We start from the raw sequence: 25194 nt of genomic DNA on the forward strand, positions 1-25194 counted from the left end.
TATATACTGTGTGTTTATATACTGTGTGTTTATATACTGTGTGTTTATATACTATGTTTATATACTATGTGTTTATATACTGTGTTTATATACTATGTGTTTTTATATACTGTGTGTTTATATACTGTGTGTTTATATACTGTGTGTTTATATACTGTGTTTATATACTATGTGTTTATATACTGTGTGTTTATATACTGTGTTTATATACTGTGTGTTTATATACTATGTTTATATACTGTGTGTTTATATACTGTGTTTATATACTGTGTGTTTATATACTGTGTTTATATACTGTGTGTTTATATACTGTGTTTATATACTGTGTGTTTATATACTATGTGTTTATATACTGTGTGTTTATATACTGTGTTTATATACTGTGTGTTTATATACTGTGTGTTTATATACTGTGTTTATATACTATGTGTTTATATACTGTGTGTTTATATACTGTGTTTATATACTGTGTGTTTATATACTGTGTGTTTATATACTGTGTTTATATACTGTGTGTTTATATACTATGTGTTTATATACTGTGTGTTTATATACTGTGTTTATATACTGTGTGTTTATATACTGTGTGTTTATATACTGTGTTTATATACTGTGTGTTTATATACTGTGTGTTTATATACTGTGTGTTTATATACTGTGTGTTTATATACTGTGTGTTTATATACTGTGTTTATATACTGTGTGTTTATATACTGTGTGTTTATATACTGTGTTTATATACTGTGTGTTTATATACTGTGTTTATATACTGTGTGTTTATATACTGTGTGTTTATATACTGTGTTTATATACTGTGTGTTTATATACTGTGTTTATATACTGTGTTTATATACTGTGTGTTTATATACTGTGTGTTTATATACTGTGTTTATATACTGTGTGTTTATATACTATGTGTTTATATACTGTGTTTATATACTGTGTGTTTATATACTGTGTTTATATACTGTGTTTATATACTGTGTGTTTATATACTATGTGTTTATATACTGTGTTTATATACTGTGTGTTTATATACTGTGTTTATATACTGTGTTTATATACTGTGTGTTTATATACTGTGTGTTTATATACTGTGTTTATATACTGTGTGTTTATATACTGTGTTTATATACTGTGTTTATATACTGTGTGTTTATATACTATGTGTTTATATACTGTGTGTTTATATACTGTGTGTTTATATACTGTGTTTATATACTGTGTGTTTATATACTATGTGTTTATATACTGTGTGTTTATATACTGTGTTTATATACTGTGTGTTTATATACTGTGTTTATATACTGTGTTTATATACTATGTGTTTATATACTGTGTGTTTATATACTGTGTTTATATACTGTGTGTTTATATACTGTGTGTTTATATACTGTGTTTATATACTGTGTGTTTATATACTATGTGTTTATATACTGTGTGTTTATATACTGTGTGTTTATATACTATGTGTTTATATACTGTGTGTTTTCAGTGTATATATGTATATATACATGTATATATATATGTGTATATATATGTATATATATACATATATATACACATGTATATACACTGTGTATATGTATATATACATATACATGTATATATACATGTATATATACATGTATATATACATGTATATGTATATATACATATACACAGTGTATATATACATATACATGTATATATACATGTATATATACATGTATATATATGTATATATACATGTGTATATACATATACACAGTGTATATATATATACACACATTGTATATATATATATAGGCTCAGCTAAACTGAGCCGGGATAATAATATATATATAATAATAATCTGGTTTGATCTGGTATCTGGTTTAGTGATTCAGCCTCCAGGTGGTTTAATGTCTGAGGTTCTGGGTTGATCTCGTACGGTCTCCTGTTCTTTGGATCATTAATGAAGTTCAGTTCTGTCAAGGGAGGAACAATGTTGGATATATATTTATAATCTGATCGGTAGTTTCTGATAGTAATCATAAAACGTTGTGTTTGAGTTTATTAAATGTCTCTGTGTTGTGAATGCTGTAATGAGTGATTTCTCTTGGTTTCTTTTCAGCTGATTATAGAATAACCTGTTGGTTTTATTGTTTAAAGTATTCCGGTCGTTGTATTAGGAGCTGGGTCTGTTGATGAAGGAGATGTTCAAGCTGCATCTTAATTTAATTTCAGGTTTGCTCATTAGAGGAGCTGAATGTTTGAAGTATAGATGTGTTATTATTTGTCTTATGTATGGTTTATGAAAGGATGATGTCCCCTAAGAACCAACAAAACTGGTTTCTATTGTAGTTTGGAAATTTGAGTAATAATCTGAATTTCAGATTGATTTCCGTTCCAGCTGTACAGCGCTGTTCCAGCTGTGCAGCGCTGTTAGAGGATTAACAGTGAATACTTCAGCCAGGTTAATGTGCTGCTGCAGACGAGTGAAAGTAACAGACGGACGTCTAATTTAAACAATCTGTAACTGTAAAAGCATGACAAAAATAAAGATGAAGCACCCAAACTTCACTGCTCATCTTTTATTTAGGCACATTGAGGGACCACTTCCATCTCTCCACCGTAGGCTAGTGCAACAATCCAAGTGTTCAACCCATCACCCACCACCAAGAACACCACGTTCACCTCCTCAGCTTCACACACAGCACGCTGAGACGGAGTGAATACTGGAGGAGCCCAGCAACCAGCAACGTGCTGAGAGTAGAAACCAGTAGAATTCATTGAATAAATCAGACAATGATTCAGTTCATCAGTCATTTAACATCTGGTCAGTCACACAGAGAACTAAAGGCACAGATTGATAACATCGGGTCAGAGTTCTCACCGTATCAGAGACCTGAACAGGTTGATTTATAGCAAGACCACATGTTCTCAGGTGTACTAGTATCACAGTCACAGCGAGCACCACCACCATCATCATCATCATGAAATACATACATTTGGTTTATGTCAAGTCGTCACAATCCTCATCTCCCATCTCAACTGTAGATGACGGCTGTGAGCACACAGAGCACCTTCTGTCACAAACCGGCTTCCTGGTGACAAAAGGCCACCGGCGTGCCGTCTGACCAGAATAATGAATCTTCAGTTCAATCACCATTTAGTACGAAGTAAACCGTCCCCTCACTGGAAGAAGAGACGGTCACAGTTCAGCCCTGATAGAGCAGGAAGCCAGAGAAGGTGCTGTACTTCCAGGTGCTGCCGTAGATGGCGCCGCGATGCAGCCGGAGCCACACCTGATCTCCTTGGAAGAGAGGCAGGATGGCGTGGTTGCTGGCCGTCTCGTGATCCGGGGCTCCGTCGTTGGCGTACGCAGACACCACCACTTCTTCGTTGCGCATGAGGTTAATGTAGAGGGGTATGTTGGTGGCGAGCTTCAGGATGTGGAAGAGGAAGACGTAGGTCCCGTTGGCGGGGCAGGTGAAGCGGCCGATGTGGGTGTCGTACATCTCCCCCAGGTTGCTGTGCAGCTGGTCGAACACGATGGGCTGGTCCAGGTTGCCCGGGGCGAAGTTGGCGGTGCGAGAGGCATTGAAGGCCACTCGCAGCGGCCGGGAGAGCGGGTAGAGCTGCATGGGGAGCAGGGCGTGATGGTGGCCGTGGGGAGTGAGAGGGACCTCCAGGGTGGAGACCGACAGGGAATCCCCGTGACCCGAGTCCACCAGAGTAAACCCTCCCTCCCGGTCCGGCGTGCTCACCTGGGAGGATTCACTCCAGGCTGTGAAGGAGTCCAGACAGGAAGCACGTTAAGAGCCAACAGGTGGAACTCTGCTGCTCTACATCTCATCAAGACTCATCTAGTCTGGAACTCTGCTGCTCTACATCTCATCAAGACTCATCTAGTCTGGAACTCTGCTGCTCTACATCTCATCAAACCTCATCTAGTCTGGAACTCTGCTGCTCTGCATCTCATCAAACCTCATCTAGTCTGGAACTCTGCTGCTCTGCATCTCATCAAAACTCATCTAGTCTGCAACTCTACTGCTCTACATCTCATCAAAACTCATCTAGTCTGCAACTCTGCATCTCATCAAACCTCATCTAGTCTGCAACTCTGCATCTCATCAAAACTCATCTAGTCTGCAACTCTGCTGCTCTACATCTCATCAAAACTCATCTAGTCTGCAACTCTGCATCTCATCAAACCTCATCTAGTCTGCAACTCAACATCTCATCAAACCTCATCTAGTCTGCAACTCTGCTGCTCTACATCTCATCAAGACTCATCTAGTCTGGAACTCTGCTGCTCTACATCTCATCAAACCTCATCTAGTCTGCAACTCTGCTGCTCTACATCTCATCAAGACTCATCTAGTCTGGAACTCTGCTGCTCTACATCTCATCAAGACTCATCTAGTCTGGAACTCTGCTGCTCTACATCTCATCAAACCTCATCTAGTCTGGAACTCTGCTGCTCTGCATCTCATCAAAACTCATCTAGTCTGCAACTCTGCTGCTCTACATCTCATCAAAACTCATCTAGTCTGCAACTCTGCTGCTCTGCATCTCATCAAAACTCATCTAGTCTGCAACTCTACATCTCATCAAACCTCATCTAGTCTGGAACTCTGCTGCTCTACATCTCATCAAGACTCATCTAGTCTGCAACTCTGCATCTCATCAAGACTCATCTAGTCTGCAACTCTGCTGCTCTACATCTCATCAAACTCATCTAGTCTGGAACTCTGCTGCTCTACATCTCATCAAAACTCATCTAGTCTGGAGCTAGGCTGCTCTACATCTCATCAAAACTCATCTAGTCTGCAACTCTGCTGCTCTACATCTCATCAAACCTCATCTAGTCTGCAACTCTACATCTCATCAAACCTCATCTAGTCTGGAACTCTGCTGCTCTACATCTCATCAAACTGATCTAGTCTAGAACTCTGCTGCTCTACATCTCATCAAAACTCATCTAGTCTGGAACTCTGCTGCTCTACATCTCATCAAACTGATCTAGTCTAGAACTCTGCTGCTCTACATCTCATCAAACTGATCTAGTCTAGAACTCTGCTGCTCTACATCTCATCAAAACTCATCTAGTCTGCAACTCTGCATCTCATCAAAACTCATCTAGTCTGGAACTCTGCAACTCTGCATCTCATCAAACCTCATCTAGTCTGGAACTCTGCAACTCTACATCTCATCAAACCTCATCTAGTCTGGAACTCTGCTGCTCTGCATCTCATCAAAACTCATCTAGTCTGGAACTCTGCTGCTCTGCATCTCATCAAAACTCATCTAGTCTGCAACTCTGCATCTCATCAAACCTCATCTAGTCTGCAACTCAACATCTCATCAAACCTCATCTAGTCTGCAACTCTGCTGCTCTGCATCTCATCAAAACTCATCTAGTCTGCAACTCTACATCTCATCAAACCTCATCTAGTCTGCAACTCTGCATCTCATCAAAACTCATCTAGTCTGCAACTCTGCTGCTCTACATCTCATCAAACTCATCTAGTCTGGAACTCTGCTGCTCTACATCTCATCAAGACTCATCTAGTCTGCAACTCTGCATCTAGTCTGCAACTCTGCATCTCATCAAGACTCATCTAGTCTGCAACTCTGCATCTCATCAAGACTCATCTAGTCTGCAACTCTGCTGCTCTACATCTCATCAAACTCATCTAGTCTGGAACTCTGCTGCTCTACATCTCATCAAACTCATCTAGTCTGGAACTCTGCTGCTCTACATCTCATCAAGACTCATCTAGTCTGCAACTCTGCTGCTCTGCATCTCATCAAAACTCATCTAGTCTGCAACTCTGCTGCTCTACATCTCATCAAAACTCATCTAGTCTGCAACTCTACATCTCATCAAACCTCATCTGGTCTGGAACTCTGCTGCTCTACATCTCATCAAGACTCATCTAGTCTGCAACTCTACATCTCATCAAACCTCATCTAGTCTGCAACTCTACATCTCATCAAAACTCATCTAGTCTGGAACTCTGCTGCTCTGCATCTCATCAAACTGATCTAGTCTGGAACTCTGCTGCTCTACATCTCATCAAGACTCATCTAGTCTGGAGCTCTGCTGCTCTACATCTCATCAAAACTCATCTAGTCTGGAGCTCTGCTGCTCTACATCTCATCAAAACTCATCTAGTCTGCAACTCTGCTGCTCTACATCTCATCAAACCTCATCTAATCTGCAACTCTACATCTCATCAAACCTCATCTAGTCTGGAACTCTGCTGCTCTACATCTCATCAAACTGATCTAGTCTAGAACTCTGCTGCTCTACATCTCATCAAACTGATCTAGTCTAGAACTCTGCTGCTCTACATCTCATCAAACTGATCTAGTCTAGAACTCTGCTGCTCTACATCTCATCAAAACTCATCTAGTCTGCAACTCTGCATCTCATCAAAACTCATCTAGTCTGGAACTCTGCAACTCTGCATCTCATCAAACCTCATCTAGTCTGGAACTCTGCTGCTCTACATCTCATCAAAACTCATCTAGTCTGCAACTCTGCTGCTCTACATCTCATCAAACTGATCCAGTCTGGAACTCTGCTGCTCTACATCTCATCAAACTGATCCAGTCTGGAACTCTGCTGCTCTACATCTCATCAAAACTCATCTAGTCTGCAACTCTGCTGCTCTACATCTCATCAAACTGATCCAGTCTGGAACTCTGCTGCTCTACATCTCATCAAAACTCATCTAGTCTGGGTCAATGTTGGTTTTCTCCATCGCTACACTCAGTCTGAGCAGATGTGAACAAACCTCACCTGAGACCCTTCAGAGGAAGTGGTCTCGGTTTGTTAGAGGTGGGAACGGGACTCAGACTCAATCTGAACCAACTACAAGCAAACAGCTTCTGAGCCTCCTGGTGCTCTTAGCAGCTCTTCCCTGAAGGACAGAGGACAGTTTAGAGAGTTAGAACTTGTGTTCTTACCACTGGAGTTGTGTCTTCCTCCTCCTCCACGTCTGTAGCTGTGTTGATATCCAGAGTCCTGAGAAAAACACAGGAACTAGAAATCAGACCAACCAGCCTGTTATTGTATTCTTTAGACCGCTTCTTCATTTAACTTATTTTAAATAACTAATATATATATATATATATGTTCCCAGTCCCAGATCCAATAAGGTCAGTACATAGTGAGTCACTTACTCTAGCAGCGTAGAGGAGGGGTCCGGGGTCCCGTAGATGAGCCTGGGGGGTGTAGGATCCTCCTGAGGAGAGGATGAGAAATCAGTGGTGAGCTTCACAACTACCTCAGTCAGATTCATCATGTGACCAGGTGACCCGACACACCTGATCCTCAACAGATATCAACAGAAACACACCTGAGGATGGATACCTCAGAGAGAGGAGAAAGGAACCTGAGGATGGAGACCTCAGAGAGAGGAGAAAGGAACCTGAGGATGGAGACCTCAGAGAGAGGAGAAAGGAACCTGAGGATGGAGACCTCAGAGAGAGGAGAAGGGAACCTGAGGATGGAGACCTCAGAGAGAGGAGAAGGGAACCTGAGGATGGAGACCTCAGAGAGAGGAGAAGGGAACCTGAGGATGGAGACCTCAGAGAGAGGAGAAGGGAACCTGAGGATGGAGACCTCAGAGAGAGGAGAAGGGAACCTGAGGATGGAGACCTCAGAGAGAGGAGAAGGGAACCTGAGGATGGAGACCTCAGAGAGAGGAGAAGGGAACCTGAGGATGGAGACCTCGGTGCCGACCAGGAGAGGTAAAGGTTTGTGCCGGTCCTTTGCCACCCCATGCCGTACCTCTCACATGTCCTCTGGTGTAGTAGGACCGGCCGGGACTAAACACGCTTCCACCTGACCGGCTGGAACTAGCCACGCCTCCAAGAGACGGGCCAGGAGACGGGCCGGACAGGATGATCCGTCCACGGGTGTCCAGCGGGTAACCTTGCCGGTACACTACAGAGACTAGCAGCACCACACGGGTCTCAGACTGTCGGCCGGTGAGCAGTCAGCCACGCCGGCTGAGAGGTTAGGAGCATTTCATTTGATCAACGTACCCGGCTGTAGTTCGTCTTCTGAGGGAGCGAACTCCGGGGGGGTCTGGGTACTGGCGCTGCTGAACCCGGGCTCATCGAAAACCTCAAAGTCCGGTTGGTAGTTCAGTTCCCCGTTCTGAGGTAAGGAGGCCTTGAAGACCTACAGGGAGAAGAGATGTGTTGTTCATCAGAGGAGCCTGCAGACCGTTCAAACATCACGTAGACCAGGTGAAGACCGACTGGAGGTCACATCTGGACTCAGAACACAGCTGGAGGGACTTACTGACTGGATGTTGTGAAAGTGTGCAGACGTCAGCGTTCTCCTGGTGGGGGGTGTAGAGAAGGTCTGTCCCTGAGGGGGGGTGGAGGAGCGTGATGCCCCCCCGTTACAGGGGGACTGCTTCCCTGACTCTGGTACCGGGGTCTGTGGAACACCAGGAGAGGTTAGAGAGGTTAGACAGGTGGACTACACTTCATATCACATCACGCTGGTTTAGAGGAGGACTGACCGAGGTGGTCGGCTCCCGGCGGTACAGCGGCGGTGAAGGAAACTTCTTCCTCTCAGCCGGCTGCAGCTCCTCCTGCACAGACGAGACACCTTCAACCACTCAGACATGCAGCTACTAACACACTGCGTCTCATAGCCAACCAGACACTTCTTACCTGAGGCAGGTCCTCTGAGGACAGCTGCAGGTCACAGATCTCCAGACACTGATCCACATCAGTCAGACTGGCTCTGGACTCCTTCAGCCTGGTGGGCACCGGGGTGGACTGAGGAGGACGAGATGACGAGTTAGATCACAACCAACTCATCACAGATACAGAAACATATGAGCGCTTACATGCATCACTTTGGGCAGGACGTCAGCAGCTTCCATCAAGTCAGAGTCGTCTGGTTAGTTGGAGGAAAAATACAAAAAAAAGAGATTCATCAAGAAATTACAAATCTAATCTTCATATGAATGATATCACTGGAGAGGTTCTGCAGTCCAAACCCAGTAGAACTGTTCAGGTTCAGTGCTTTTCACCAGAGACCAGAGAACAGAGAAGAGCAGCAACTAGCACAGCTGCTCAGAGCTACTTAAAGCTGCAGAAGAAGCACTGAGTAGACCTGAGGTCCAGTTGTAACCTCAAAGCTCAGAGTTACCCAGAAGAGCTGGAGATCCAGACGGCCGTCTCAGCAGTCTGGGGCGGCCGTTAGTGGGGGACGTTTCACCATCCAGAAGAGAGTCCTGAAACCAGACAGGAGCATGTTAAACTGTTGAACCATCTCCAGCCCTTAATACTATATACAGTATATACTCTAATACTATATACATTATATATTCTGATACTATATACTCTAATACTCTAATCCATCTGGTACCGGGTGGTTCAGAAGAAGCCAAACTCCACCTGCATGAAGGTGAAGGAGCCGTGGATCTTTGTGATGAGGTCCTCTAGGTGCTGTCTCCTCAGGACCGGGTCTTTGGGTAAAGCATACGGAGAGTTGTAAACCTCCACGGGCGTATCCATGACAACGGCCTATTAGGAAGAGGACAGTTCACTCACAGATTCGGACGTCTCTACGGACGTCTCTACGGTCGTCTCTACGGTCGTCTCTACGGACGTCTCTACGGTCGTCTCTACGGACGTCTCTACGGTCGTCTCTACGGTCGTCTCTACGGTCGTCTCTACGGTCGTCTCTACGGACGTCTCTACGGTCGTCTCTACGGACGTCTCTACGGACGTCTCTACGGACGTCTCTACGGTCGTCTCTACGGACGTCTCTACGGTCGTCTCTACGGACGTCTCTACGGTCGTCTCTACGGTCGTCTCTACGGACGTCTCTACGGTCGTCTCTACGGTCGTCTCTACGGACAACAGGCGGGTTAGAACTCACCGACTTGGCATGCTGCTCTCTCTTGGCTCTCCTGTCTTTTCTCTGGGGACAAACAGCATGGAGTCATTACTGTGTGGACGCCGTGGTTGGACAGTTGGACAGTAACATCCTGTAGTCCCGTCTCTGTCAGCTCACCTGAGAGCTCACCTGACAGCTCACCTGTTTGCAGTGGGCGTGTTTGTTGGTGGCGAGCGTGACTCTGGGGATCAAGGTGGCCGCTCCTCTCCACGGTTTGTGGACTGCAGCTTGAGGTGAGGCGGGTCCATCTGGGAGGTCCATGTCCCAGCGGTCTGGAGGCTCCCGGTCCCTCGTGGTCTGGAGGTCCCCCTTCCATCTCTGAGTGGGGGGGCTCTCCGTAGTAGTCGGGTACAGTCTGCTGAACAGCTGCCATATCACCAACACAGCATCAGAGGGATGGACGGAGCAGCCGACAGTCAAACCAACAGAAGTGAACTACCTGATAGTCTCACCTCCTTAGAGACGTCCTTTGGTCTGGACTTGGATGAGGCTGACAGGAGCAGAGATAACATCATCAATACACATTCAGAGCACATTAGACTTCATACTGGCCTAACCTGCTTCACCCACAGCCGTTTAGACACAGCATCATCTCATCTTACCACTGAGGCTGCTGGAGCTCAGGAGCCCCTCTGGAGACCTGCTGGGTGGAGGTGCAGGTGGAGCTGCAGGTGGAGGTGGAGGACAGCTGAAGTAGCTAAAGTTCAGCAGCCTGGTGAGCTCTTCTTTCAGCAGCTTAACTGAAGAGAGGAAGTCCGTTAAAGGACGTCAGATGACCAAGAAACCAGAACCAGAACCATGAGCAGTCAGACGGGTTGGAAACAAGCAGACACCATCTACAGCAGCATCATCCATCTAAACTAAACTAAACTAAACTAGAGCGGCCAGCGATAACCACTAATGTCTTTAATGTATTCCATCTTTAAGAGGTTGTAGCGGCTCAGTTTTAGTTCTAGAGTGAAGATAGCATCATAGTAAACTAGAGAACGTGATGAATCCATCGGTACCAACCACGTCATGCTGGCTTCATGAAGGAGGTTAAATAACCCTCCAAACTGACACTAAATGTTGGAGTATCCACCGTTTAACAGCAAACACCTTCAGGCGTCTCTCTCTCTCTGCCGGGTCTCAGAGGTCAACAGGCTTTTCTACTCACATGTGGATCCAACCACCGGCTTCTCTTTCCCCTCCAGAAGGTCCAAGTAGATCACAGCTGCTTTCTCCATCTGCTCCTTCAGACTACAACACAGAGGAGAGGAGAGGAGAGGAGAGGAGAGGAGAGGAGAGGAGAGGAAGAGAGGTGATGTAGGAGAGGAGAGGAGAGGAAGAGAGGTGATGTAGGAGAGGAGAGGAGACGGGGAGAGGAGACGGAGGAGAGGAGAGGAGAGGAGACGGGGAGAGGAGACGGGGGAGAGGAGAAGAAGAGAGGAGAGGAGAGGGTGGAGTCAAACCCTCCGTCAGATCCACACCGGAGGAGCTGACCTCCACCGCCAGAGAAAGACACAGGGCGCTACGTCAGCCTACCTCAGCCGGGTGTCTCTGTGGACGCCCAGCAGGACGGCGAGCTGACTCAGGCTGTCCAGCAGCGGCGCCGTGACGTGAGGCGCCTGGTTGAGTCCGTCCAGCAGGTCTCTCCTGACGTCCTCCTGCTGGACGCTGAGGAGGAGCTGCTGGACCTGCAGCACGGTGCTCAGACGTCTCCTCTCCGTCTCCACCTGCACCGCCTGCTCCTTCTTCACTGCTGTCCTCTGGGCCGCCAGCAGCTAGGGACGACAGGGACGACAGGGACGACAGACTCCACCGTTAACGGCTGCATGTTTGAACCCAGATCAGCTTTTAAAGACTAAAACCAGGACGTAGAAGACGTTGGACTCGGAGGACCAGGACGTCTTAAAGACTAAAACCAGAAGACAGAAGACGTTGGACTCGGAGGACCAGAACGTCTTAAAGACTAAAACCAGAAGACAGAAGACGTTGGACTCGGAGGACCAGAACGTCTTAAAGACCTACATCCTGGGTCAGGTCATCCAGGGTTTTGTGCAGCTCCTGAGCAAACGCCAGGTGATGCAGCACCTCCTGGTACTTCTCCACCGCCGCCTGGAAGACAAAGACAAACCCCCTCAGAGACAGTTCACATCAGAGACACCAGAGACACCCCAGAGACACCAGACACACCAGAGACACCAGAGACTCCAGAGACATCAGAGACTCCAGAGACATCAGAGTCACACCAGAGACCACAGAGACACACCAGAGACACCCCAGAGACACCAGACACACCAGAGACACCAGAGACTCCAGAGACCACAGAGTCACACCAGAGAGACACCAGAGACTCCAGAGACCACAGAGTCACACCAGAGACCACAGAGACACCAGAGACACACCAGAGAGACACCAGAGACCACAGAGTCACCAGAGACTCCAGAGACCACAGAGTCACACCAGAGACTCCAGAGACCACAGAGTCACACCAGAGACTCCAGAGACCACAGAGTCACCAGAGAGACACCAGAGACCACAGAGTCACCAGAGAGACACCAGAGACCACAGAGTCACACCAGAGACACACCAGAGACTCCAGAGAGACACCAGAGACTCCAGAGAGACACCAGAGACTCCAGAGACCACAGAGTCACACCAGAGACTCCAGAGAGACACCAGAGACTCCAGAGAGACACCAGAGACTCCAGAGAGACACCAGAGACACCAGAGACCACAGAGTCACACCAGAGACACACCAGAGACTCCAGAGAGACACCAGAGACTCCAGAGAGACACCAGAGACTCCAGAGACCACAGAGTCACACCAGAGACTCCAGAGAGACACCAGAGACACCAGAGAGACACCAGAGACTCCAGAGAGACACCAGAGACCACAGAGTCACACCAGAGACACCAGAGAGACCAGAGACCACAGAGACCACAGAGTCACTCCAGAGACACCAGATCAGATCCCAGCAGCTCTCACCATCTGATCCTGGTTCAGCTCTTCACCCCAGATCAGCCTCTTCTGGTAGTCTTCAAGTTTCAGCTGTTGACACACGAGACCAGGTTACTACGTCACCTCTCCACCCTAAACCCAGCTCCACCTCTCCATCCTAAACCCAGCTCCACCTGTCCACCCTAAACCCAGCTCCACCTCTCCACCCTAAACCCAGCTCCACCTGTCCACCCTAAACCCAGCTCCACCTCTCCACCCTAAACCCAGCTCCACCTCTCCATCCTAAACCCAGCTCCACCTCTCCATCCTAAACCCAGCTCCACCTCTCCATCCTAAACCCAGCTCCACCTGTCCACCCTAAACCCAGCTCCACCTCTCCACCCTAAACCCAGCTCCACCTCTCCATCCTAAACCCAGCTCCACCTGTCCACCCTAAACCCAGCTCCACCTCTCCATCCTAAACCCAGCTCCACCTGTCCACCCTAAACCCAGCTCCACCTCTCCACCCTAAACCCAGCTCCACCTGTCCACCCTAAACCCAGCTCCACCTCTCCATCCTAAACCCAGCTCCACCTGTCCACCCTAAACCCAGCTCCACCTCTCCACCCTAAACCCAGCTCCACCTCTCCATCCTAAACCCAGCTCCACCTCTCCACCCTAAACCCAGCTCCACCTGTCCACCCTAAACCCAGCTCCACCTGTCCACCCTAAACCCAGCTCCACCTCTCCATCCTAAACCCAGCTCCACCTGTCCATCCTAAACCCAGCTCCACCTGTCCACCCTAAACCCAGCTCCACCTCTCCATCCTAAACCCAGCTCCACCTGTCCATCCTAAACCCAGCTCCACCTCTCCACCCTAAACCCAGCTCCACCTCTCCATCCTAAACCCAGCTCCACCTCTCCACCCTAAACCCAGCTCCACCTCTCCACCCTAAACCCAGCTCCACCTGTCCATCCTAAACCCAGCTCCACCTCTCCATCCTAAACCCAGCTCCACCTCTCCATCCTAAACCCAGCTCCACCTCTCCACCCTAAACCCAGCTCCACCTCTCCATCCTAAACCCAGCTCCACCTCTCCACCCTAAACCCAGCTCCACCTCTCCATCCTAAACCCAGCCCCACCTCTCCACCCTAAACCCAGCTCCACCTCTCCACCCTAAACCCAGCATATACTCTGCTGCTCCTCCTCTCTGCTCCTCCTCTCTGCTCTACCTCTCTGCTCCACCTCTCAGCTCCTCCTCTCTGCTCCACCTCTCTCCTCCACCTCTCATCTCGTCTCTGCTCTACCTCTCTGCTCCTCCTCTCTGCTCCACCTCTCAGCTCCTCCTCTCTGCTCCACCTCTCAGCTCCTCCTCTCTGCTCCTCCTCTCTCCTCCACCTCTCATCTCGTCTCTGCTCTACCTCTCTGCTCCTCCTCTCAGCTCCACCTCTCTGCTCTACCTCTCTGCTCCTCCTCTCAGCTCCACCTCTCTGCTCTACCTCTCTGCTCCTCCTCTCTCCTCTCTGCTCCACCTCTCTCCTCCACCTCTCATCTCGTCTCTGCTCTACCTCTGCTCCTCCTCTCTCCTCCTCTCATCTCCTCTCTGCTCCACCTCTCTGCTCATCCTCTCTCCTCCTCTCAGCTCCACCTCTCTGCTCCTCCTCCTCTGCTCCTCCTCTCTACTCCACCCCTCTGCTCCACCTCTCTGCTCCTCCTCTCTGCTCCACCTCTCAGCACCTCCTCTCTACTCCACCTCTCAGCTCCACCTCTCTGCTCCTCCTCTCTACTCCACCTCTCAGCACCTCCTCTCTCCTCCTCTCTGCTCCACCTCTCTCCTCCTCTCTGCTCCACCTCTCCTCCACCTCTCATCTCGTCTCTGCTCTACCTCTGCTCCTCCTCTCTCCTCCTCTCTGCTCCTCCTCTCTGCTCCTCCTCTCTGCTCCTCCTCTCTGCTCCACCTCTCTCCTCCACCTCTCATCTCGTCTCTGCTCTACCTCTGCTCCTCCTCTCTGCTCCACCTCTCTGCTCCACCTCTCTGCTCCACCTCTCTGCTCATCCTCTCTGCTCATCCTCTCTCCTCCTCTCAGCTCCACCTCTCTGCTCCACCTCTCTCCTCCTCCCTGCTCCACCTCTCCTACCTTCTTCTTCTCCAGGTTTCGGACTTTGTGTTGGAGGCAGATGAGTCCGTCCTCTATGTAGGTGTCATATCCGTGGTAGGAGGTGGAGGTGGAGGTGGAGGTGGAGGCCTCCAGGCCGCCGGAGGAGTCCTCCTCCACATCCAGGTCCTCCTGCTGGTCCCCACTGTCCTCCAGGGACGGAGACAGCTGCACCATGTTGAGCTCTGGAGGAGGAGGAGATACATGTTAGTAGAGAATCTGGTCCCACATGGAGACAGTGAGCCGAGCCGGGTCTGAGCCGGGTCTGAGCCGGGTCTGAGCCGAGCCGGGTCTGAGCCGGGTCTGAGCCGGGTCTGAGCCGGGGAGCAGCAGAGAGGAGCCGTGACACCAGACAGCCTGCTCATTCTGGATCCATCCAAGTAGAACAACAATTAACGCTTTAACCCGGTTTAACCCGGGATAATCAGGATCCAATTAAGACCTGATGTAGTCCATTAAAAGACACAGAAACTTTGGAGCACCATGCTGTCCTCAGACTGGACCGGCTGTCCTCAGACTGGACCGGCTGTCCTCAGACTGGACCGGCTGTCCTCAGACTGGACCGGCTGTCCTCAGACTGGACCGGCTGTCCTCAGACTGGACCGGCTGTCCTCAGACTGGACCGGCTGTCCTCAGACTGGACCTTCTGTCCTCAGACTGGACCGGCTGTCCTCAGACTGGACCGGCTGTCCTCAGACTGGACCGGCTGTCCTCAGACTGGACCTTCTGTCCTCAGACTGGACCGGCTGTCCTCAGACTGGACCTTCTGTCCTCAGACTGGACCTTCTGTCCTCAGACTGGACCGGCTGTCCTCAGACTGGACCGGCTGTCCTCAGACTGGACCTTCTGTCCTCAGACTGGACCGGCTGTCCTCAGACTGGACCTTCTGTCCTCAGACTGGACCGGCTGTCCTCAGACTGGACCGGCTGTCCTCAGACTGGACCGGCTGTCCTCAGACTGGACCGGCTGTCCTCAGACTGGACCGGCTGTCCTCAGACTGGACCTTCTGTCCTCAGACTGGACCGGCTGTCCTCAGACTGGACCGGCTGTCCTCAGACTGGACCGGCTGTCCTCAGACCGGACCGGCTGTCCTCATGCCAGAACAGGACCAGAACCTCTCTCAGCAGTAGAACCCAAACTTTGGCTCCATATTTGAATGATCACTCCGCTTTACCCAGCACCACACCCTGCAGTAGAACCAGCCCAGAACCAGAACCAGAACCAGATTAAAGAGTTCATGTTAGCAGAGCATCAATTAACTCTTTGATCAATTAATCAGGCTCCAATTAAGACCTGATGTAGCTGATTGAAAACCACAGTAACTTTGCAGTACCATGCTGTCCTCAGACCGGACCAGAACCGGACCAGAACCTCGCTCACAGCAGTAGAACCCAAACATTTCACCTTTCCTCAGCACCACACTGCAGTAGAACCAGAACCAGAGCAGAACCAGAGCAGCTGGTCCACCTCGTAGCTTGTCGTTGAATCAGTCCCAGAACAGAACCGAACCGACCCGTTCGACCCGTCTCTCTCTCCGACCGGGATGTTTGAGTCGCAGGGCCACGCGGGCGTGTGCACGTGTCTTCATATACCTGCAGGACTCCAGAACACGCACATCAGGTGTTGAATTTCGCGGGAGCGCGCACAGTGTGAGAACATTAAACCCAACAGAACCAGAACTCTCTCTGAGTCACAGTATGATTAAACTGGTATAATAATAATCCTCTCGGTGTAATATATATATATATATATTATATTATATAAAATATATATAATATAATATAATATATATCATATTATATTATATTATAATATATATATTATATAATATAATATATATTATATTATATAAAATATATTATAATATAATATATATTATATTATAATAAAATATATATAATATAATATATATATATTATATTATATAAAATATATATAATATAATATAATATAATATATATCATATTATATTATAATATATATATTATATAATATAATATATATTATATTATATAAAATATATTATAATATAATATATATTATATTATATAAAATATATATAATATAATATATATATATTATATTATATAAAATATATATAATATAATATAATATATATCATATTATATTATATTATAATATATATATTATATAATATAATAATATATTATATTATATAAAATATATATAATATAATATAATATATATTATATTATAATATATATATTATATAATATAATATATTATATTATATATAATATATATTATTATAATATATATATTATATTATATATATTATATAATATAATATATTATATTATATATAATATATATTATTATAATATATAATATATTATATTATATATTATATTATATATTATTATATTATATAATATATATAATATAATATTATATAATATATATTATATATATATTATATTATAATATATTTTATATAATATAATATAATATATATTATATTATATTATATATATATATGTCAATAAAATATCAATCCAGTTAGGATTATCAGCTGGTTGCCATGGAGACCCTACTGTACACATATATATATTCTAAAAACTCATCTCTAAATCATCATTTCTGTCTGAGACACTGAGGAAGAAACTTTCACTGAGAGAATGACCCCAGTTCAGCTGTTTCACCGTTTCACCGTTTCACCATGAAGAACATCAGAATATAACCAGTTAGAATCATTTAAAGACGTATTTTAATTTGTTTTATTCAGCTCCTCAGCTCCACGGCCCCGTGGGAGACGTTCACCTTCAGGGTTCTCTGCTCTCTGAACCAAAACCACCATCTCCTCCTAAACCTCCTCAGGTCGGTCTGTTGTCTAAACCTACAGACGGGGAGTTCTGGTAGGAAGCCCTGAAGGAAACCGTCTCCCCTGAGCCCAGTTAGTTCAGGACAATATAGGAAAATATTCAATATCAAATGTTACAGTAAAGACAGAGACGGCTGCTTCTTAAATCAGGTTATCTCAGTGTATAGACGACGAGTTTAAACTCTTCTGATGAAATCAAACAGGCCTTCTGCATATTAAACACACACACACATCTCCTCCAGTAAACTGATCTGATGTTGTAGTTTTAATGACCACAGAGGTTCTACTGGACATCTTTCTCTTTATCTACCTACAGTCAACACTTTATCTGATGATCTGTAACTGATCAATGTGTTTGTAGTTTTAGTGCCGTCAGGTTTAATGTCAGATAGGAGACAATAAAACAAACTGACATCTCCACAGAGAGAAGGTGGGGAGGGGTTAACACATTTATTCAATCTGCAGTTCACTCTAGTTGTGTTGAATTAATCATTCCAGATGTGTGATGTGCCGTCTCACCTGCAGGACCACAACTACTGGAGGAGGAGCCCAGCAGAAAGGAGAGATATATACAGTATATAAAGTCCATTTACCATTTACAGTTTACATAAACATGGAACAAGGAGTCCGTGTGTTTGTAGATATATTTTATTCATCCATTAACAGTTTGATTTTCTGCGAGCTGAAAACACACAAACTGAAAAACAAGAAGTAAAGCAACACATACAGGAAGTGACCTGAAGACCACAGAACGTTATAAACCTGTCCCGGGACGCTCTGGAGCATCAAACCAACCTCTCAGTATCAAACAGCACTTCAAAAATATACTCAGAAAATAGGTTTTAGTTAGAATATAAAGCTCTATGTTTATATATGTGTGTGTGTGTGTGTGTCTACTGCTACACTTCATCCATGTGTAAATACCAGACGCTGCGATGCTGCGACCCAGACAGGACATTAAAGGGAGTGAAGGGAGAGTTCCCTTTAAGGCAATCAGCTGATAGTGAGCGTCCTGCAGCGCTGACTGTGAGTGCTCTGGAAGCGTGCACGTTCCCTTGTGATAGATTAGACATCAGAGTATTCTGCTGGTCTGTGTTTATAACCTCCTACTCCTTCATTACAGGGAGAATCAAACACACAGAACCAAAGCTAGTTTCTGTATTAGACCTCTCTCTCCCTGCAGGCTGCTGAGCTTCAGGAGTCTCTCAGAGCTCCGTCTTCCTGTCGCTCACTGAGCTGCTGGCAGCTCCTCCCTCCGCCGCCGCCGCCGAGCTGGAGGACGCCGCCGCGTCTTTAGGCTGGAAACCCAACGAGGCTGAGTTAACGCAGTAGCGTTTTCCTGTGGGTCTGGGTCCATCATCAAACAGGTGTCCCAGGTGAGAGCCACACTGGAACACAACAGGAAAGAGTTCCACATTATCAACACGTCTGTTTGGGTATCGGTACTCCACACCTTTAAGGTATCAACTGAAATAACACAGAGGGTGGGCATTCCGCGACGACACAGTCCCGCCGTGCTGTGCAGCGCAGCGGCGATTAGCTCGCCATGTGGACACAAACACATGATGTACTCTGATGGTATTAGGATCACTTTAACGATACTGGTACTGGTACTGGTACTGGTACTGGTACTGGTATTCTCATTTTGGTATTATTGGATGTCATTAGTCTGTGAGATGCTGCAGGAAAGCTGTAGTGCATGTGATGTGACTGTGGTACTGTATGTAGTGGGGGTGTGATGCTGTAGTGCATGTGATGTGACTGTGGTACTGTATGTTGTGGGGGTGTGATGCTGTAGTGCATGTGATGTGACTGTGGTACTGTATGTAGTGGGGGTGTGATGCTGTAGTGCATGTGATGTGACTGTGGTACTGTATGTTGTGGGGGTGTGATGCTGTAGTGCATGTGATGTGACTGTGGTACTGTATGTAGTGGGGGTGTGATGCTGTAGTGCATGTGATGTGACTGTGGTACTGTATGTAGTGGGGGTGTGATGCTGTAGTGCATGTGATGTGACTGTGGTACTGTATGTTGTGGGGGTGTGATGCTGTAGTGCATGTGATGTGACTGTGGTACTGTATGTAGTGGGGGTGTGATGCTGTAGTGCATGTGATGTGACTGTGGTACTGTATGTAGTGGGGGTGTGATGCTGTAGTGCATGTGATGTGACTGTGGTACTGTATGTAGTGGGGGTGTGATGCTGTAGTGCATGTGATGTGACTGTGGTACTGTATGTAGTGGGGGTGTGATGCTGTAGTGCATGTGATGTGACTGTGGTACTGTATGTTGTGGGGGTGTGATGCTGTAGTGCATGTGATGTGACTGTGGTACTGTATGTAGTGGGGGTGTGATGCTGTAGTGCATGTGATGTGACTGTGGTACTGTATGTAGTGGGGGTGTGATGCTGTAGTGCATGTGATGTGACTGTGGTACTGTATGTTGTGGGGGTGTGATGCTGTAGTGCATGTGATGTGACTGTGGTACTGTATGTTGTGGGGGTGTGATGCTGTAGTGCATGTGATGTGACTGTGGTACTGTATGTAGTGGGGGTGTGATGCTGTAGTGCATGTGATGTGACTGTGGTACTGTATGTTGTGGGGGTGTGATGCTGTAGTGCATGTGATGTGACTGTGGTACTGTATGTAGTGGGGGTGTGATGCTGTAGTGCATGTGATGTGACTGTGGTACTGTATGTAGTGGGGGTGTGATGCTGTAGTGCATGTGATGTGACTGTGGTACTGTATGTAGTGGGGGTGTGATGCTGTAGTGCATGTGATGTGACTGTGGTACTGTATGTTGTGGGGGTGTGATGCTGTAGTGCATGTGATGTGACTGTGGTACTGTATGTAGTGGGGGTGTGATGCTGTAGTGCATGTGATGTGACTGTGGTACTGTATGTAGTGGGGGTGTGATGCTGTAGTGCATGTGATGTGACTGTGGTACTGTATGTAGTGGGGGTGTGATGCTGTAGTGCATGTGATGTGACTGTGGTACTGTATGTAGTGGGGGTGTGATGCTGTAGTGCATGTGATGTGACTGTGGTACTGTATGTTGTGGGGGTGTGATGCTGTAGTGCATGTGATGTGACTGTGGTACTGTATGTAGTGGGGGTGTGATGCTGTAGTGCATGTGATGTGACTGTGGTACTGTATGTTGTGGGGGTGTGATGCTGTAGTGCATGTGATGTGACTGTGGTACTGTATGTTGTGGGGGTGTGATGCTGTAGTGCATGTGATGTGACTGTGGTACTGTATGTAGTGGGGGTGTGATGCTGTAGTGCATGTGATGTGACTGTGGTACTGTATGTAGTGGGGGTGTGATGCTGTAGTGCATGTGATGTGACTGTGGTACTGTATGTAGTGGGGGTGTGATGCTGTAGTGCATGTGATGTGACTGTGGTACTGTATGTTGTGGGGGTGTGATGCTGTAGTGCATGTGATGTGACTGTGGTACTGTATGTAGTGGGGGTGTGATGCTGTAGTGCATGTGATGTGACTGTGGTACTGTATGTAGTGGGGGTGTGATGCTGTAGTGCATGTGATGTGACTGTGGTACTGTATGTAGTGGGGGTGTGATGCTGTAGTGCATGTGATGTGACTGTGGTACTGTATGTTGTGGGGGTGTGATGCTGTAGTGCATGTGATGTGACTGTGGTACTGTATGTAGTGGGGGTGTGATGCTGTAGTGCATGTGATGTGACTGTGGTACTGTATGTAGTGGGGGTGTGATGCTGTAGTGCATGTGATGTGACTGTGGTACTGTATGTAGTGGGGGTGTGATGCTGTAGTGCATGTGATGTGACTGTGGTACTGTATGTTGTGGGGGTGTGATGCTGTAGTGCATGTGATGTGACTGTGGTACTGTATGTAGTGGGGGTGTGATGCTGTAGTGCATGTGATGTGACTGTGGTACTGTATGTAGTGGGGGTGTGATGCTGTAGTGCATGTGATGTGACTGTGGTACTGTATGTAGTGGGGGTGTGATGCTGTAGTGCATGTGATGTGACTGTGGTACTGTATGTAGTGGGGGTGTGATGCTGTAGTGCATGTGATGTGACTGTGGTACTGTATGTAGTGGGGGTGTGATGCTGTAGTGCATGTGATGTGACTGTGGTACTGTATGTAGTGGGGGTGTGATGCTGTAGTGTTTCTACAGTACCTGGCTGCAGGTAGCCTCCACTCTGTGAATCCCGTAGGAGAAGTCATCTGCCACAGTGATGGACTCGTCCTTCACAAGGTCAAAGAAGGACGGCCAACCTGAACACAGGACAGCATCACGTTACACTGCTGGAGGGACATGCAGAGGACAGCACCGGTCCTACTGGGTCTGATGTGGGCTGGCGCTAGCTCGGAAGACTAAATTCAGCCCAGAGAAGAGTTCAACTCACCTGATCCGGAGTCAAACTTCGTGCTGGAGCTGCAGAAGGAAACAAACATGTCAATTCATGGTTTAAAAACAAATGAAAACATGAAAACACGGCCCTGTCTCCTGTCTCTTTGTCTCCTGTCTCTTTGTCTCCTGTCTCTTGTGTCCTGTCTCCTGTCCCCTGTCTCCTGTCTCCTGTCTCCTGTCTCCTGTCCCCTGTACCCTGTCTCCTGTCTCCTGTCCTCTGTCTCCTGTCTCCTGTCCCCTGTCTCCTGTCTCTCATACATTGCTCTTTGATATGGTTGTGGAGTGTTACGTCTCGTACCTGAACAGCAGCGCTCCGCAGACCACACAGGTGTAGGTGCCCTCGTCTTTATGATGGGTGAACCCTCCGGTGAAGGCACTGTGATAAAACAGATGTTAGTGTAATTTAATGGCTTCAACATGATGAACAAATGAGTGATTGTTATGTTTCCTGCAGTGAAAATATTCTGAATGTAGTGTACGCTTCAACTGATAGAGATTATTTTAGGTGTCTAAAACGCGTCTTGCTGCTGCCCCCCCCGTTTGTCTCCTGTCTGGTTCTCTAAACTCCATCTACTGTAGTAACACACTGACTATGGAGAAGAACCTCATACACCCCCACTGAGGAACATCTGGACTATCCTGTAATGTGAGCGTTGTTGTGGTCAGCGGGAGGTGACGGAGGTCCGTCCTACCTCTCGGTTCCTCTCTCCTGGGTCACATGGTACTGGGCCGGTGTGAGGCGTTTCTTCAGCTCCTCCTGAGGGAAGCTCACCGGCCATGTCTTCTTAGTCCTACAGGCTCCTGATGAAGGGGGGGACGACAACAGATATTAACTAGGAGGTCTTCTGATGGCACTATTCCTCATGTCCTCCGTCTCATCACCATGCTCAGACACTAAACAGAACTAAAGCAGGAGCTGACTGTGTGATAATGAAACAGTGCTTTCATTAGACCTTCTCTCTGTCTGAGGATATCTGACATTAGAAGAAGAAGAGCTGGATCTATGAATGAACTGCCCTTTATTAAAGATGAAGCTTCCCAGAGGTGACGTTCTGTGTCTCTCTCTCTCTCTCTCTCTCTCTCTCTCTCTCTCTCTCTCTGTGTACAGGTGTTTGTCTGATAGGTAGATGGTGAGGTGATTCCACAGCTCCGGTACGGATGTCCAACACTCTGAATCATCTCTGCTTCATCATGCAGACACTACTCTGCAGGAATAACTGTCTCTTATTGTGCTAGGCTAAAACACACATCTAGTTTTCATCCAAAAAACAAAAACACAAAAAGAACCTATCAGCAATAGAAAAGGTGTCAAATGAAACACACAACACAACAACCGGTGCATGCAAGCTGCAGGAAGCAAAGCGTGACACTATTCTGTTAGCACGCTGAGGATCAGCTGAGTGACGGCAGCAGCTCAAAGGAGATGTGACCCATGTTAGGAGGTTCTGACCACCCGTAGCACCAACATCTGGAGGTGCCGGGTGGTGAAACTTCTGACCACCCGTAGCACCAACATCTGGAGGTGCCGGGTGGTGAAACTTCTGACCACCCGTAGCACCAACATCTGGAGGTGCCGGGTGGTGAAACTTCTGACCACCCGTAGCACCAACATCTGGAGGTGCCGGGTGGTGAAACTTCTGACCACCCGTAGCACCAACATCTGGAGGTGCCGGGTGGTGAAACTTCTGACCACCCGTAGCACCAACGTCTGGAGGTGCCGGGTGGTGAAACTTCTGACCACCCGTAGCACCAACGTCTGGAGGTGCTGGGGGGGGAAACATCTGACCACCCGTAGCACTAACGTCTGGAGGTGCTGGGGGGGGAAACATCTGACCACCCGTAGCACTAACGTCTGGAGGTGCTGGGGGGGGAAACATCTGACCACCCGTAGCACTAACGTCAGGAGGTGCCGGGTGGTGAAACCTCTGACCACCCGTAGCACTAACGTCAGGAGGTGCCGGGTGGTGAAACATCTGACCACCCGTAGCACTAACGTCTGGAGTTGCCGGGTGGTGAAACATCTGACCACCCGTAGCACTAACGTCTGGAGTTGCCGGGTGGTGAAACATCTGACCACCCGTAGCACTAACGTCAGGAGGTGCCGGGTGGTGAAACCTCTGACCACCCGTAGCACTAACGTCAGGAGGTGCCGGGTGGTGAAACATCTGACCACCCGTAGCACTAACGTCTGGAGTTGCCGGGTGGTGAAACATCTGACCACCCGTAGCACTAACGTCAGGAGGTGCTGGGGGGGGAAACACAAGCTCTCTAAGAAGATTTGATGGGCGTTCCCCGAGAGGGCCGATCAAATGTGAGAAGAGAACTAGAAGCAGTGGACACATCGTAGTGAGGACAGGTGGACGGGGACAGTAAAGACATGCGGACACACCAGCCGGGTGTTAAAGGCTTTAGAGAGGCAGAGCACAGCAGGCACACAGCACCCAGTCAGTGGACCTGAGGGAAGACTGCAGGACCTCAGAGCTACAGGCTGGCTCTTGGTTATTAGATGCAGCAGGTTGAAGCCCGACATGGCTGCTGGAGACAGAGAGGTTCTCCACCCACCGGTAGAACCCACCGGTAGAACCCACCGGCTCACAGCGGGGCTACAACCAACGACTAGGCTGGATGGAGGAGCAGACAGAGGGAGAAACAACACAGGTCAACACACTGAACAGCACAAAGACCAGATGTGGGATGAGGCGCTGAGCAGGATCCCCACCGCTAAGGCAGTCTGAAGGACATCGGTTAACAGGCAGGAGAGGGACGAGGACATAGAGACACATTAAGACCTGAGCAGGATCCCCAACGCTAATGCATTCTGAAGGACATCGGTTAACAGGCAGGAGGGACGAGGACATAGAGACACATTAAGACCTGATCCTGCCTGGAGGACTAACTCAATACAATCCACATGTCCAGGGTACTTTATGGCTTTCAGCTAAGTCAGCAAAAACAAATACTCAAAGAAAGAAAGT

General features: G+C 47.4%; 2 protein-coding genes and 1 long non-coding RNA gene across 7 annotated transcripts in view; 1 reads left to right on the plus strand and 2 right to left on the minus strand.

Moving 5' to 3' along the window:
• Positions 1 to 2540: 2540 nt before the first annotated feature.
• On the minus strand, positions 2541 to 16576 carry caprin2 (caprin family member 2). Of its 3 annotated transcripts, none has more exons than XM_074625783.1 (20): positions 16390 to 16576; positions 14968 to 15170; positions 12876 to 12938; positions 11915 to 12001; positions 11429 to 11667; positions 11061 to 11143; positions 10507 to 10644; positions 10357 to 10394; positions 10046 to 10270; positions 9887 to 9928; positions 9400 to 9528; positions 9152 to 9236; positions 8847 to 8896; positions 8668 to 8775; positions 8514 to 8585; positions 8288 to 8428; positions 8026 to 8164; positions 7159 to 7220; positions 6943 to 7000; positions 2541 to 3751 (listed from the first exon to the last, which is right to left on the minus strand). In XM_074625783.1, the coding sequence occupies exons 2-20, from the start codon at positions 15160 to 15162 to the stop codon at positions 3183 to 3185; spliced, it is 2523 nt and encodes an 840-aa protein (XP_074481884.1). In that variant the 5' UTR covers positions 15163 to 15170; positions 16390 to 16576; the 3' UTR covers positions 2541 to 3182. The 3 variants fall into 3 exon arrangements, with proteins under 3 accessions (XP_074481884.1, XP_074481883.1, XP_074481885.1); XM_074625782.1 differs by having other exon boundaries at positions 10034 to 10270; XM_074625784.1 differs by lacking the exon at positions 8514 to 8585 and having other exon boundaries at positions 10034 to 10270.
• A 1883-nt stretch (positions 16577 to 18459) lies between these two features.
• Positions 18460 to 25194, minus strand: part of msrb3 (methionine sulfoxide reductase B3) — an 11825-nt gene continuing 5090 nt past the window's right edge. For 2 of the 3 annotated variants that reach the window (XM_074626216.1, XM_074626215.1), the window contains 6 exons: positions 24674 to 24840; positions 22912 to 23020; positions 22518 to 22595; positions 22215 to 22243; positions 21986 to 22083; positions 18460 to 19215 (listed from right to left, as the gene is read on the minus strand). In XM_074626216.1, the coding sequence (XP_074482317.1) occupies positions 19033 to 19215; positions 21986 to 22083; positions 22215 to 22243; positions 22518 to 22595; positions 22912 to 23020; positions 24674 to 24749 (573 nt within the window). In that variant the 5' untranslated portion in view covers positions 24750 to 24840 and the 3' untranslated portion in view covers positions 18460 to 19032. The remainder of the gene's footprint in view (positions 19216 to 21985; positions 22084 to 22214; positions 22244 to 22517; positions 22596 to 22911; positions 23021 to 24673; positions 24841 to 25194) is intronic. The other variant, XM_074626214.1, reaches the window with a different exon arrangement.
• LOC141762220 (uncharacterized) lies at positions 24686 to 25126 on the plus strand. Its single transcript, XR_012592752.1, has 2 exons — positions 24686 to 24971; positions 25059 to 25126. It is a non-coding gene; the product is annotated as an uncharacterized LOC141762220 (long non-coding RNA).

This window comes from Sebastes fasciatus, chromosome 23 (assembly GCF_043250625.1).
Source record: "Sebastes fasciatus isolate fSebFas1 chromosome 23, fSebFas1.pri, whole genome shotgun sequence".
Classification (NCBI taxonomy): Eukaryota; Metazoa; Chordata; class Actinopteri; order Perciformes; family Sebastidae; genus Sebastes; species Sebastes fasciatus.

Bases quoted from the DNA above. Each gene is read 5' to 3' on its own strand.
- caprin2 (XM_074625782.1), bottom strand. From the start codon at position 15,162: ATGGTGCAGCTGTCTCCGTCCCTGGAGGACAGTGGGGACCAGCAGGAG. The intron at 8,165-8,287 runs GTAAGTCCCTCC...TTCTCCCTGTAG, and splicing joins ACTTTCACAACATCCAGTCA to GTCTTCAAGGCCTCCTTACC. The intron at 3,752-6,942 runs GTAAGAACACAA...ACTCCTTCACAG, and splicing joins AGGAAGACACAACTCCAGTG to CCTGGAGTGAATCCTCCCAG.